The sequence below is a fragment of the Branchiostoma floridae genome, chromosome 11 (genome assembly GCF_000003815.2).
Source record: "Branchiostoma floridae strain S238N-H82 chromosome 11, Bfl_VNyyK, whole genome shotgun sequence".
In the NCBI taxonomy this organism is placed as follows: Eukaryota; Metazoa; Chordata; class Leptocardii; order Amphioxiformes; family Branchiostomatidae; genus Branchiostoma; species Branchiostoma floridae.
The window spans coordinates 19,547,857-19,564,031 of record NC_049989.1 but is presented as its reverse complement, the minus strand read 5'-3'; the positions used below and the strand labels follow the sequence as shown (position 1 = coordinate 19,564,031).

General features: G+C 42.7%; 1 protein-coding gene across 2 annotated transcripts; it reads left to right on the top strand.

The window, feature by feature from the left end:
- Positions 1 to 151: 151 nt before the first annotated feature.
- On the top strand, positions 152 to 14,449 carry LOC118425848 (T-box transcription factor TBX5-like). 2 transcript variants are annotated; one of them, XM_035834961.1, is made up of 6 exons: positions 152 to 593; positions 3,764 to 4,034; positions 6,918 to 7,064; positions 7,887 to 7,966; positions 10,170 to 10,324; positions 12,298 to 14,449. In XM_035834961.1, exons 1-6 carry the CDS (start codon positions 361 to 363, stop codon positions 13,572 to 13,574), a joined length of 2,163 nt encoding a protein of 720 aa, XP_035690854.1. In that variant the 5' UTR covers positions 152 to 360; the 3' UTR covers positions 13,575 to 14,449. The 2 variants fall into 2 exon arrangements, with proteins under 2 accessions (XP_035690854.1, XP_035690855.1); XM_035834962.1 differs by lacking the exon at positions 152 to 593 and adding an exon at positions 2,204 to 2,332.
- The last annotated feature ends 1,726 nt before the right edge of the window (positions 14,450 to 16,175 follow it).

The window sequence follows — 16,175 nt, the reverse complement described above, 5'->3', positions numbered from 1 at the left end:
AACTCGTCTAGCAACGGTGTCACCCAACACTTGGGCTCTCATTGGTTGATTAGCGCTCCTCCAATCAGCATCATTTGTGCACTGTCACACCTCCGTGTTTCCTTGTAAACTTGCATTGTCAACGGTCCTAATTCACATATTGCCTCACAGTCTGACCACACTGTCGTCTGCACACAGCTTTTCTGTCAGGATATCGTCTGTTTCAGACGTTATTTTCTCTCGGTCTCAGAATCCCGCGCGAGTTTTCAGATTTTGCCTCAGACTGACCAAACGGTCGTCTGCAAATTATTTTTATTCTGTCAGGATCATCGCTTGATTCAGGCGTTAAACCGCGCAAACTTTGACTTTGAGAAATTCTTCATGATTCCTCCACGGGATCACAGACAGCTTCGAACGGCGGAGAGTAACAACATGCCCTGCGACCAGCGAGCGGTGCTGCGCGAAACTCAGCGGCAGTGCATGTACCAGAAGGCCGCCAGTGCATGCTCGGAAATGCCGACCAGGCCGAAAGTGGAACTCGAGGCCGAGAACCGCAAGTTGTGGGAACTTTTCCACCAGGCCGGAACGGAAATGATCATCAACACGAAAGGACGGTCAGTATCAAAGTATTCCTGCCTTCTTTTCTCCACGTCTTAAAAACTTGAAGTTGTAAACTGTTGCCCGGTTATAGATTTTTGCAATTATAACGGCATATGACTACATTTATTATTACCTTTTTTTCAACTTTACGTGCTTCAACTTCTTGTGAACCTAAACGTAGCTTTGTCGAACACTTTTGCAGATGTCAGTTTCTGAAAATAATGAATAATATGTAGCTTGTCTGCTTCCATCTCTGCCGTCCGTTTTTAATTTTTCAAGATTTCAAAAGTCTATCATGTGACAAATCATGTGATTCAACAAAAGTGTCGACAATCGATTATTTTTCTTCTTCTTCACGTGATACATGTTATGGAAGAAATAAGTTGTCTTTTGCCATTTTATTTCCTTGAACGGTTCCGTGGTTTTTGTGGGAACCGGCTACCTCTCTCCACATGCGGTGGGCCACAAAACAAACTCACACCTCCGTGCGAGCTCGGTCTATTCAAGTGTCGTCTCTTCACGCGTGGGGAATCGCCCAAGGGAGTTTTTTGCATCTCACAGGGTTTGGTTTTATCACGTGTGTATTCTGAATGCCTGACAATGGCTACGATTTTTCGCGAGCTATTATTATGGCCGCCCGAAAAGTATGTTGAGAGTTGTTCACGCCAGAAATCCATTCTTTTTAGCACGCCGGAAATAAAACCGTCTAAAATGGTGTCAGACAATTTCCAAATTTGCTAACGGAAAACAATACAAGCACACTACATGCGCCATTCCCCAAATAATTTCTGTCGGTAAATATGTCAAAAGTTAATATCTGCGAGGCTGTCTGTGCATCTGTAGAGTAGACTATGCGTTGCTTTTAGAATTAAAGAAACGTCCAAGAAAAGTTATTTTGTTCAAACAAATTGAACGTTACAAGAAATATTTTTTTAGATTTCTTTCCCCGCTTTCCCTTTGAGATGTTATCAACATGTTTGAAAAGGGACTTCTTTTTACAGCCCAATTTTAAAAGTATTTATTTCACTTTTTTGTCTCCCTTCTTCTATGTTTGTAACGTTGGGTCTAGGGATCGGGTAAGGTAAAATTTCCACAAATATTTAGCGACTTGGTGAGGATATCTCACACTTCTTCGGGACTTTTTGTTTCCCTCAGTAGGCTAGTGGGGATATTTTGGTCCCCAGCTGTGCGGAGACAATGCTTCTCCGTCATTCGGTATTCATGTGTCTCCTTGATTGAAAAATATGCAAATCAGTCTGCCTACAAGAATTTCGTAATCTAGAACTAGGGTCTGAAAGCAGATGCGACAAGTTGGGAAGGTCTTGCTCTGGCAGATTTGGTATGGAAAAATGAAAAAAAAAAAACATAAAATAGATATTGTGCCATTCCCACCAAAATTTACTTTGAGTTGTTGATTGTTTGTTTATTTATTTGTTTTTCGCCTTATTTGCGGTTTCAACAAATTGCTGGCAACTGGGAAAAAAAATACCCAACATGCAACATCGACAACATGGAAACGTACCTGAAACCACCGTAGAAAAAACACTAAAAAAGTCATCTCCAACGCCCCAATTTTATCAAATAATAATATATATAAAACTAGAATTATTCTGTTATATAAAAAGTTCAACATTTTATTCGTTTTTATCAATTGTAGAGGAAAAAACAATGATACCCGTCAGAAAATTGATACCAATTACCTATTGCGTTCTCTTGCCGTCGTAATCCAAAATGGCTGACTTGGGGAAGAGAGGTACGCAGTTTCTTTGTCTGTTTTGAGCATTTTTACGACCATAATTCGTACTTATAGACTCTAAAAACTCGCAGATATGCATTATGATAGTGTAAAGATGAATATGCTATTTTTGTAGCGCGTTCTGTAGGCTGGAACGGTGTAAAACAGTGCGATGAAGTGGGGTGTATTGACTGGGGTATTATGCCCGGATGCTGAAAGCCAGACCAGCCTGATACAGCTGGATATGATTTCAACCATGGAAAATTTGATTGATTTTGGATTGGAATTTTAATGCGACACAGAACAGTCTCTGGTATCTTTTATATCCACCTTTCCTTTCCGTTCTGCGTTATTTGTGACCAGGATATGTTGCTTTCGTATCCATGTATGCCATAGATAACAGATCTTTTTTTATCCTCTCCATTCATTCTCTGTTATGAACAATAACAATTGTTTTCCTCCTCAAGGTTGGAAAATTGTGCTTCAAAATGGGTTCATCCATTCTTAGAAAATGTTGTATCATAATTTACAATCACCAATCCAATATAAACCTGTAGATGCGTGGTACAAGGACATTTTCTTTGTATAAAACACAGCGAGCCTATTTAACCATCTGTCCTTTGCTTCGGTTTAGAATTACAAATACAATTGCATTGTTTTTCATCCTTTTGTTTCCAGTATGTAGATTTTTTCATCCATTTTTTTTTTCACTTTCATCCAGCAAATTCAGGAATATTCGCATCATATCGGTTATACAGTAATTATATCTTACATCGTTTTGACCGGTTGCATGTGTCCCAAATTCTGTAAAATTCACCGTAGAACCTATCAACTGGAAGTCTAATCAAATATGCAGCAAATTTCATGCTTGATGAGAGCCATTCAGGCATATCTGACCCCTAATGGGCAAAAATAGTCCCAGTTCAATTTCCAGAAGCAAGCCCTTCCTTATTTAGATGTCATTCAAAGCATTATGAATCGATGTACCATGGTTCTCAAATCCTGTAATTTTCATGCAAATGGTGAAGAAATTCAAATTGCAACTTTCCACCTTCCTGAAAGAGGATAAGGTCCAGATTGAGGTAGAGGTTGCTTTTTTTTTAAACGGCATTAGTGTATTTTTTAGTTTTTACTTGTTAAGTCTAAAGGAGATCTCAATAAATCAAATAATATATTTCTTTGTCTATCCACTTCAATACTCAATCCTTTTATACACTTTGGGTACCTAATGGCTGCAAGTAATTCATCAGATGAATTATACACTTGCCCAAAGGGTTGGTGAATTTTTTTCAAAACTACAGTATATGTCTAACTGTGCTAACGATGCAGATTGTTCGTGGCTGCAAGTTGCCAGATGAATTCTTGCCCAAAGGGTTGGTGAATTTTAAAATTTCGTCCAACCGTGCTAACGATGCTAATGATATATTTTTTGTGTTGTCTCACTCCCAGGTGCATGTTCCCAACTCTGACTCTGAACCTCACCGGCCTGAAACCCGAGCGCAGATACTACATCCTGGTGAAGATGATCCTCACAGACGAATCGCTGTACGGCTATCGCAACAACCAGTGGGTCGTGGTCAACGGAGATGCCAAGCCCAGCGTAGCGGACAGCGTGTATGTCCACCCCAAGTGTCCGGAGTACGGCGCGAAGCTCATGGAGCGCCCGCTCGCCTTTCCCGCGCTCAAGCTCAGCAGTAGGATGCATGATGGGAAAAACATGGTATGTTGGAAACCTACAACCTAAAAATCTTGACTTGAAGATCCACAATTAGCTTAACAACATACAAGTACATTGTATAGTATGCAGATACGGTAAAAAATTTACACATTAAATCCATACACACCGTAAAACGGTTTTAACAAGCTTTCCAGTCAGTTCTTTTGAACATTGTCAACCCTTCTCTTGGGTCTTTTTAACTTGAGAAGGATGAGAGGACTGACCAAAAGCTTGTTGGTAAGCACTTTATGTATGGATATTATGTGTAAAATTTTTACTATGCCGTGTGCTGTCCCATATGAATCTTCCTATGAAATATGTACATATTATTTCATATCACTGAAAATCTTGCGATCTTGCAGCTAATATTGTAACTAGATTATATCACAAGCCACCCTTAGCTTTTTTGAGTATGCTGCTCTATTCATACACACACACTGACCTGAAACATATCCTTCGTAAAGTACTTACAATGACAAATTCAAGGACACTTTATACTGTACGTTCCCGTTAATTTTATGGAGGACCTAGTTCATATTTCTTGTTTGGCTCTAGATTCTGCAATATCGATAATGGATTTGGAGATAAAATATTGCATGATTACACAGTTTATCCTTAAATTACCATCCAAAAACTTTGTCCTTGGGAGCTTGTGTTTAGCCTGTTATTTATTCATGAGTTTGATCTGGAACATGGTGATTATTTGTCAACAGGGTACAATAGTCCACACTCTGCTGATCTTTTTGTCTGAAGGGTCTTATTTCGCATATGGACTGTGAACTGAATATTCATAACTGGCTAGATGCATTGATCAGCTATGCCAGATGTTCTGTATGCCATTCACAAGTCTCCAAGCAGATGTAAGCTTTGTGTCAGTGTTTTCTGCATGTTTTTAGATAATCAAGAATGAATTCATAGGTTTTGAGAGTATGTACAAACCTATATCTACACGCAATACTATACAACTAATATTGATGCTAGGTAATAGTGAAATTACATGTGGTATGAATATCATTAGTTATGTATATATTTTGTAAAAATTGTATGACTTTTACAAAAAAAAGTTTGTTTTAATACTTAGCACCCTTGGAATGATGGAAGATGTAGCAAGAAATCAGTCTAATAATGATATTGCAGCAAAAGTCCATCCATATAAGAATACTACATAAATTTTTGTGCAAATGTCTAACATTGGGATACCAAATTGTATTCATACTCTATATTTACACCTTTATAACTTATAAGTAAGTGTACACACACACTGCTATGTAAGTGCAACAATGAAGGGGTACAGTGCCCTTCCCTGGTGTTGAAAATGCTGAATGCAGAAACCAATGCTCTATAAGTAGAGCCGTGCTGTCGTATGCAGCTTGTGTCACATACACACCCAGACAGCTGGGGACGTACTAAGTGCATCGATTGCTTTTAAAACCCAACAATTGACAGAATTGCTTGCCGAGGGTCAGGCGGTGGCAGCGGGCCAAATGTTGGGGGGTTGTCATGTGGTGGTGGCAGGACTGGTGCAGTAGTGAATCATGCACCGGCAGCTGCTGTTAGTAGTACATTATAACTGACTCACGGGAGGGGAGGCTTGTTCTGTCAATCAATACTGCAGTGTTTCAGGGCCGTGCTAGTTGAAACAATGGTTCAGGCTCCTGCGCAGTTATAGCCTGAGTACCACCCTTCATAGTGACTGCTGCATCAATACTTTGGTTGCTAACCTGAAATGCAAGCAAAAGTATTGAGCCAGCGGTCACTACAGAGGATGGTACTCAGGTTAGCACAATTACTGATATATTGGTTCTTAGATATTGGAACTGTGGAACTACAAAATGAGGAAGACACTGAATCAGTTTTTAAAAACATTTGTACACCAGAGGTAGAGGCTAGGTTCTTTCTCTATTTCTGTGCAGGCTTTCAATTATGCCTGCCAGTTGGTTGGGCAAAATAGAAATCCACAAAAGGTGTTTAGAAGAAAAGACGTCAAAACCAGCTGGTGTCTAATCTCTTCTTGGCGAGTACAAAGTCTGCACTTTGATACACACCATAGCCCAGCCCTCAGCTTTCATAACCTTCTGGACATAGTGCATTTTGCACAAAGATGCTGGCCTCAAAATTCATATTCATGTGGGCTTGTGCTCCAAATCTAAAAATTTAGCTGCTCAAAAGGGTTAAGTAGCAAAACTTACTTACAAACCTTACTGTCTCTCTGGAAGAATTTCTGTAGCTAACTTGATAATTGTTAACAAGTGCTAGAACTGAATTTATTGTTATTTGGACAGTCACACTTAAATCATTTATTGAATGAATATATTATAAACGCACACTACTATTATGTAACGGTCTACAAATATCTAGGTGAACCCACAGTCATAGATTTTGTGTACAGCCCCAATTGTACATGTACAAAAGTACACATGTACCCTGTATTTTCAGCCCTGTGAGTACATCATTTTTCCTGAGCGGGCAAGTACTGAGGACATGTACCTAATCCTGATCGACGCTTTCTCCTGCCCTCGTGCCAATGGACAAGTCTGTGTAACAAACTCAGCTGTCCAGGGCTGTAACTGGCCGGCAGATGTTGGGCGGGCTGCTATAAGCGAGATTTAATCAGGCTACCAATTTGGACTTGTCTAACCCTGAATGGTACTGCTTGTATTTGCAGGTCCAGCTGAGGTCTATGCACAAGTACCAGCCTGTAGTGCAGGTAGTGGACTACACATGGGCCCAGTGTGTACCGTGTGTACAATTTTGCATAATTTTTCCTGATCGGGCAAGTACAGAAAGTCATGCACTTGCCAGATCAACATTTTCACTTGCCCCGGTATATCATGTCAGACTGCCAGTGAACTTGTCTAACCCAGAATGGCACTGCTTGTGTTGCAGGTCCAGCTGAGGTCTATGCACAAATACCAGCCCGTGGTCCAAGTCGTGGAGGCTGACAACACCACCGACCTGGCCGTGGCTCCTTCCTGGCAGTTCTCGTTTCCTGTTACAGAGTTCATGGCTGTCTCTTCATACTACAGCGACAAGGTCAGTTCTAACACATACTGGGAAACTTAAAATATATTCCCGTTAGATATAGTTTTAATTTCGCAGTGGGAATCATGACACTGACATCGCATGAGTGTGAACCTCTCACGTTTTACCCTGTTCTGAATTGGAGTTTATGGTTGTCTCTTCATACTACAGCAACAAGGTTAGTTCTACTACATATTGGGAATCATTCCTTTTTCTTTCTTCCTTTAGTGCCCACAATCATTATGTTGATCATTATAGCACAGTCTTAATTTACCCTAGTCAAAGCCAGGTACTCATCATCACCTGAGTGAAGTGGGGAAAGTTAGTGTCTTTCCCAAGCACACAAGATTTCTGACACGGCAGGGTTCAAACCTGGGACCTCTTGGGCCAGAGCCCAACGTGCTGCCGATAACGTCATACGTCATGCGATCTCAATCTGTCTATTATCTGGAAACGTTCCTGCCAGATCCAGTTTTAGTTTCGCAGTGGGGATCATGACACTTCTGAAGTCAGATGGGCGTGAACCTCTCACATTTTCAGTTCTACCACATACTGGTAATCCAGAAACATTCCTGTTATATCTAGTTAGTTCAGTGGGGATCGTAACAACTAGCTAGGCCTGCAAACTCTCCCTGCATGACAAATCTCTGGTGTGCTTATCTAAGATCCTCAGGAAGACCTACCTTGGCTGCCTAACAGATTTTCTACCGGCTCTGGCTTAAAGTATGGTTTCCAGGGTAATCATATGAGTGCAAACCTTTCACATGTTTTGTCTTGTTTTGAATAGACAGCTTGAAGTTAAACATTCTGTCGTTTTTGTTTCCGTGGCAACAGATCAGAAAGCTGAAGGTGGACAACAACAAGTTTGCCAAGAACCTACGGAACCTGGAGTCAGTAGACCGGAGAGAGAGAAGGTGTGTTTTCTTAATCCAATAGAAAAATTTGTTTTATTGTTGTTTTGCTCATTTTATAGTACCCCTGTGTGATAAGAGTAAAATCTTGACTTGTTAGGCAACCTGTTTTTCTTCTGTATGAAACAAAGCTTCTAGTCCATGTAGAAGACCTCCAACTGATCATGAGTTAGGCAAACCTTTCAGCCGCTTAGCATCAGCTCCCTCTAGTGATAGTGTTGTGAATTGCAACATTCTCCAGCTTACTGATCATACCCAAAGGACTTAGAGTCTTAAGTATGTAAAAGGATGCTATAATTAAGAATGCTCTGCAAAACAACAAAGCTGACACTAATCTATCAGTTATGGTGATTTGAACTGGGAAGAAACAAACAGTTTTAGCTTAGCTCTGCATTTATTTCTGGTACTAGTATGTCATACAGTTTGGTGAGCTTATCACCAAAACACCCTAAATAACATGCTATGAATTGCTAACTCCATCAATTTGGTAGGTCTTTGGAAAAAGTTGAACCCAAAAGGCTGAAACCTAGCCATCAGTTCTGCTGCCTTTATAGATAGTTATAAACTCTGCCACTTCCTTTAGCATGGTATCTACGACATCTATCTTAGTTGTACTGATATATGGCTGGCATTTGAGAACCTCACACAGTAGATATTGTTTAGTAATGGGCTAAAAGCGTGCAATTAACAACCCAGCCTGTAAACAACCCCTCTAGTCAGGTAAAACTGTGTTTCTTTATTATAAGGGCTGGTGGTCCACTAATTAAAATGGTGACATCAGCACTACTGCATAAAAGAGCTCCACAACATTACTACGTTATGTGAAGAAAAGTGGCATGCGGGTATGTAGGGCAGAAGAAAATATTACGCTTCTCCCTTGTAGTTTCCGACAGACCGCCGCGGGCTCTTTCTGAGGAAAGGTTAGTTGGTCCATTCAGCGTACTGCCGGTAACGCCAAAGGGGGGGTAATCAAAGCATTGGCAGCGCCCCTAAATCACAGCGCCAGTCTTTATACGGGAGTAATGGCCTCGTGCGCACAAGTCCGCCGTTCGAGCCATCCTCCTCAAGATTGATTGCCAAGTTTTTGATAGCCGGGTACACGGATAAATTGAAATTAAGGTGTCAAGATGCAGTTTGTCTTCGATGTCTTCAGCGTAAATCTTGTCCGCGTACGGCGAGACTGAGGTAGCCGTCGAGACTTAATGGTCGTACAGAGAACTAACAGGCGCAGAAGGACCCGGCTATTAAACAGGATGTGGTTAAAGCAATGCCTAGTAGCCACCCTGTTGTGCATCGACCACCCAAGGTGGAACGCCCAGCTTTAAAACACTGTCTCATCTCGCAAAAAAAGCCAATATTATAACCAGTTTCTTGCCGAAAAAGACATGTTTTAAACTCAGGTCTTAAACCCGTGTTCTGGGGACATGCTAAGTGTCTGTGAGATTTCCTTATCTCTATGTGTGTGGCAGCAACAGTGACATTTAATAAGAACCTTGCAAGTTTTGTTGTGAAAAAGCTAATTACAAATCACACCATTTCATGCCATCCATTCGCTAGTCACCGCAGGTGGTAGCTAAAGTAGCGTTCTCATGGTTTGCAGTTAAAGAATGACAGGTAAATTTGTCAGGATGTAATTTTTGAGAATTTTGGCACTACCATTTGATTTTTGCTTTAACTTGCTCTGGCAGATCTTTAGAAAATAAGTTACATTTGATAAAACTGCTAGTGTTTTCAGTGTCATAAGTTGATTCCTTTGCTAAAGTGCATTGTAAAAAGAAGGAGGCAAATGACATCATAAGCTTCAGACATGCACAATGAGAACGGAGCTTATTTTTCCCTTCCGTCGCCATGGTAACCGAACCTGCTGATCAAGGCCCGGTCCTAATGAGACTCTTCCGAGCCATAAACCAATTAGACAGAGGCAGTAATTGAGTTAATAACTACCCTGCCCTGACACCAATAAATCTGGGGGGATTCTGGAGCCTACAGTGATGCAAGCGCATCTGGAATACTAATACTGGAATTTATGTCCGTCAATTTTTTCCTTAGTACTCTTTCTAGTGTTTGCTCGTATTAAATGATGATAGTTGTTAAGTTTTACGGAGATTGTGTTTGAAGTTGTGGTGGGTTTTGTCCAGTTGTTTGTAGCTCTTTATTCCGTCTGTTTGACTTTAATCCCGGCTCCTTTGTCCGTTTTTATGTGTAGCCAGGGGCAGGTGCCGGCAGTGCCGCGGATGGTGAGGCCACCAGCGCAGAAGTCCCCCCCTCCCATCACATGCGTGCTTCCCCCAACCACCTGTGGAAACAGCACACAAACAGCTTCTCCCACCGCTGCCGACACCCACGTCTCTCCCAAGCAGGGTACGTACGTTACGCTGTAGTGATGCGTCCCCAATCCGGGGCAATTAACACCCGCGAGAGTCACCCCGGGTGATATACGACCTGACATCGCTGTCCGCAGCGCATAATTCCTGCCTGAGCCCTCCGCATCAATTGTATATCATTAGAAGGGACAGGGTGTCTCTGTCGCACCACGGAGGCAGCGCTGTGCTTAATTACAGGGTTAACATGTAGGCCAAGCTGCCTGTCTGCTAACGTTATGTTCTAATGGACACGTTATGGGAAGAAGAACGACAAAATCGAAATGTTTCACGTTGCATCATCTTTAGAGTTTGAGATCAAATTTGTAAACTCTGCAAAAACAATATACTATTGTCTTTCTGCATAAAAAGATCAGATCAAAGTATATCATATTGACATCTATATTGGTGAGCATACAGTTTTCTTCTAAAAGAAACTCTTATGTCTAGATTGCTTGCACTTCAAGAGTCTATCCCCATGGCCAAAAGAGAGCACTGCCAGGACAATTGATTCTTTCAAATTCCCTGAAAAATAGGTTAAAAACTGTTTTTTGCAATTTATTGTCCAGAACAAAGGAAACCCTCGACAATGTGTGACACACGGGGCGAGATTTATGGCGACCTATCCGCCAACACAACAGCTCGAGTGTTGAAAACATGTCTCAAACCTCGCTTCCTTGGCAGCTGACGCGCGAAAGAAGAAATATCTGAACCAAAGATGTGCCCGCGTTGTCAACTGTTGGTTGAAATTGTGACACATAGCCCCATTGCCTCGCACTATGCCACTTGACAAAACATCAATCCACAGAAGTAGTATTAAAGAAAGTATCTGTTTTGGGGCACACACTAGTAACAAATGATACTATTTTAAGAAACCAAGATACTCAAAAAGCAAACATGTATCAATCTAGTCACTGTATACTTTTATACAGTTGAAGGTGTAGAAAAGAATCAATCCACAGAAGTAAATTAAAGTGCCTTTGAAGTGATTGTGCATCCATTTTGGGATACCTTGATAAAGTTTAATACTCTTTTAAGAAACTAAAATACATTTATCAATCTAGACACTGTACTTTTAGACAATTGAAGTTGAGGGAAAGGAGTTCCTCCTGTTGACTTACACACCATTAGGTGGCGAGTTAATGAGTTAGACAATTGATAACCATTTATGGACAGCAACTCATCTTTCATAGCTTCTCAGAGTGTTTCTGGTCATCGTTTTGTACCATCCAACATACGGGCACCCTTTTATATCAATAAACTTTATTCAGAGAAGTAGAGACTTACAACGTCAAAAAAGAAAAGACCAGTTGAGTTGAAAAGAAAGAAACCAGGCCAGACAGTACCTGTCAAGACTTGGGAGCTGAAACATATTTCACCCTCCCTGACCTGCATCTGTCAATAGTAACAACTATGGTGGCGATGTGCAGTAGGCTGTATTACTGTAATACCTGGTGCCGTACACCTTTCCTAGTTTAGAGTAGATCAGGCCGTGATAAGGAAGCGTGTGTTATCAGTCTGTTGTCACTGAAGGTGTGTGGGTGCTTCAAAGATAACATGGTTATGTGTGGTTGGTTAAACACCCAACAAGCAGGATCTAGTTTGCCTTGAACAACTTTTATGGCCACTAGTGCACTAGATCACACCACAGCTGTTAACAGTTTTATCTTCTTAGAGCCTGGTCACATTGGCCACATCATGAGCTACACAGCAAATGGAGTACATTTTTAGAGCTGTTCTACCAAGTTTATCTGTCTCGTGACGAAAAATTGTTGCAGTAGGTAACTGGACCTGGTCATTGGTTTATTCTGTCATAGCCTAACAACTTGGTTTGATTTTAGGACAAATGTAGCTATTCCTTTACTATGGCATAATCCACATGTACATACTGTTGTGACATCGAAATGGATATATAGTCCTAACCCAGTAATGAATTGTCAAACTAAGCCTGACTTGTCCTTTTTCCACCTCCAGGTGTGGTACCGCTCCAGCCCGGCGTGCCCTCAGCCGACCAGTTGTCCGCCTACGCTGCCAAGGTGGCCCAGGAGCCGCCCCTGTCCGTCAAGATCTTCAACAGCTTCTCCGTGCCTCACCGCCGCCTGCACCACCGCAACAAGTCCCACTACGCCGTCTACAAGCATCAGGTTGCCTTCGCTCCCAACCCAGAGGGTCTCCTGGCCATCAGTAAGCACACCACCCCCTCGGGCGTCCACAATGATGTGTTCCCGTCCTCATCCGCCGCTAGCGCGTCCTGTTCTAGCTCCGCCAGCGCACCACAGAGGAACTTTGCACTGCCAGGAAGTATCTACTCCACTGCTGCTAAGAGGGGCGGTGCGCGTCGGGGGACCTCCAAAAGTTCTCAGGACTCTGTGCGTCTGCCCAGCACGCTGATGTTGCCGGCGTGTAGCGTAGGCGGCGTTGATGCCGCCGTGAGATTCGAACCCTTCAGCGTTCCCAGTTGCATGCTCGAGTCGTCGGGGCTGACCACAAACGTCCACACAACTGCTGCTAGTACTGTTAGAGTTAGCCCGGAGATGTTCACCAACGTTCCTGCCACTGCCAGTAGCACCGCTGCCTCCACTAGATCTAGTGCAACCGTCAACCCCTTGGTGATGAGGAGCAAGAGCCAGGTCCGCGATCACCCGTACACCAGGGTATCGTCTCGAAGCAGTGCGTCCGTCCAGCCGTCCATCGCGCACATCACCAGCCAACTGAACATTCCCAGCAACATGGCCGCCCAGCCCTGTCTGGTGGCTGCTACAAACCCTGCCGTATCCAGACAACAACAACAAACATCAACCAGCGCAGCGCTGACACACTCCACCGGCCCATTCCACCAACCAGACGTGAGGTTGAACCACTTGTCGTCGGACCTGCTCGTCAACGTCAACCTTCAGTCCCTAGGCCAGCTGGTGAGCCGAGTCCAGCCAAGGTGCATCCAGCAGGAGATGCTCGGCGAGCTCTACAACCCGGCCGAGATGGAGAAACTACGGGCGACCACCACTATGCAGGCCCCCATGGCGTGCACCACCGCCGCCCTCCACACCCAGCAGATCTCCGACATCCCCCTTACACAGCCTCTGCAGCCCACGGCGCTGGCCTACATGAGACATTTCCCGGGCGTGCCCGCTACCTTCACGCCAACCAGCAACGATGTGGTCAATCCCATCGCAGTCCGCACCAAGGCACAGCTCAAGGCTTACCCTACGCACATGGGATACTTCCCCCTGCCTCCTGGAATGGTATTATAAGAAATTCCAGCTTGTTGCAAGTATAACAAACTAGCTTGTCTCCTTTGTAAAACCGGACAAGTGGAATTTCGATTATTGAGTTCAGGCCTTACCAAAACTCACAACATCGGATAGTTATAAAAAGCCAGATTTAAGTATTACTAAGCAACGATACGACGAGTCCTGTAGTGCTAAAGTATCAAACATTAGAAAAAAGGGAACTCTCCCTAATTAGTAGTCTTATTACTTCCTGTTACGAACCAGCCTGTATATACTAACGTCTTAAAGGAACTGAATGATGGTGCTACCTCGCTGGACACCTCAACAAAGGTGACAGGAGTTCTCTCGACAACTCAGGGTAAATTAAAGAACAAAGAGATTCTATACAAATATATATGAAGACTGTCCAGTAACTGCAATGTAAGGCCTACCAGTGTACCTGGATAGAAGTTGCTGAAAAGACTCAAGTTGCAATGTATCAGGGCTGCTACTATGTTATGTTTTTTTAAGATTATTATCTGTCCACTGCAGTATTTTAAGAAGCAGCATACCTTGAGGAGCATTCGATGACGTGGAAAAAGAAGTTGCATTTGGATTTGATGTACAAATTCTTTACTACTAGATTTTTTATGTTTTTGAATTGGTTCGATGTTAAGTAGAATAGATTTGACAAAACTACTTCTAGTAGGAAAGTAGATTTCGTTTTTGTTGTTCTTTTGTTCGTTATGGTGTATTTGTTGTTAGTTTTGACGTAAAATGTTGTCAGATGTTGTGTTAGAAGGAAGGTGCCAAATGAAGATATGCATGTGGCAAACTCTCATGACTTTAAAGTTTAAGCCATACATACCTGAAGTAGACTGACGCTTGAAATAAAGTGTTTCAACTTGGTCAACTTTCCTGTGTTCTCTTAACGTCGTCTTCAACACTCGTAATTCCGATGGTACCCATGGAACTCAACATTTGAAATAATCGATAAAAGTCTTGAAACTCCACAAGAGGGTGTTATTTTCTGATAAGTACTAGTTTTAGGAAGTAAAACATGCATGTTACTTCACATCATACGATAAAATACCCACTAGTCTCGCATACATCAAAAAGCATTCAATATTGTGCAAAATTCCCCAAGTACTCTTTAATTCAATTAAGTACGCTCATGCTGTGGTTAAATACAATGTGTCCGACATAGCCTGACAAAGTGCGATTTGAGGAGAGATGTTTTATGCGCGTCTCTATTTGAAATGACGATTACAGCTTACTGGTATCTTCAAGCAGATCCATGGTAGCGTAAGATGGTATCAAAAGCTGACAAAGGAGTGTAGCCGGCCTAGGAGTGTGCACTGCCACTGGCTACCGAGGGCTAATCTCCAAGCAGATCTTGCTGTGGCAAATGGGAAGGAGTTTAGCCGGCAGAGGAGTTATTGGCCACAGCGAAGATCTGCTGCAGAACGCACCGGTCAAAGGCAATTATCAGGCAATTAAACTCCTTCCCATTTGCCACAGCAAGATCTGCTTGGAGATTAACCGAGGGCCAATAACACTCCTAGGCCGGTTACACTCCTTTGCTAGCTTTTGATACTATCTTATGCTACTGTATGATCTGCTTGGACATTAGATTACAACATCTCCAAGCTGGCCAAATAGCGGGGTTGTGCAACCACTTACGCCACAGAGACATGTAACGTAGCATAAAAGTTATTTTCTCAACTACATTGTACTTCAGAGTTTTCAACCAGAAGATTGAAGGTTCTGCTAGCTCTCTTGCAATTTGTCGGTAGTGGTGTACTAGTATGTGTTGAAATTCAGCTCAATCTAGAAAGTAAATCAAACCAATCTCCGAATTTCTATCCTATTTTGTACATAAATTGAACTTTAAGTGCAAAGTTAACTTTTCACGACAATCAAGTGAACCAACATGGCTATCAAAGTCAGAAACATGTACATAAAAGACCTCAAGAAAGAGGAAAGCATAGTTTGTTGACTTGCATGTCCACTTTTATCTGACCATTAGGTTGGGCCTAACGCCCCTCTACACTCTTGTCGCTCGCTATTACCATTTTTAGAGAAACGGAAGGTGTGAAAAAGTACTTGCAATGCCCCCTCTAGTCACACCCTGGCTTTGACTTTCAGCACAAATGTGCGCACCCGGACTAATGCACCCCGTGCCCAATCTCTCCGCGTCTTCCCATTTCTTCCCGGATTTGTAGTGAGTCCGGCAAGGTGCGAAAGTCGGGTGCGCGGCGCATCAATAAATTCTCACGTGCCCGGCGCCGGGACTGGACATCAAACAGAGGAAACCCTGATGTTCTTCCTAAGGAGACGTCAGTGGGTCCACTGGGGACTTGTACAATCCACGCAGACATATTTCATTTGGGCCACTTTGAGTGCAAGCGTACGACCCCAGGATAAATCTCAGGATAAGTTACATGGCGGCCGGTAATCCCACGGACTAATTTGTCAGCAGCACATTTCTGTCTCCCGAATGTGGAGTCGACAAATGTCTAGGAAAGTGCTGTGTTGTTGTTTCTTTTTTTTCCGGCGATACGGACGTGTTATTATTACGATATTGAAGAAATAACTAGGTAAGACTGGGTACCCTGTACCTGTACGGGTACCTGTAAGATT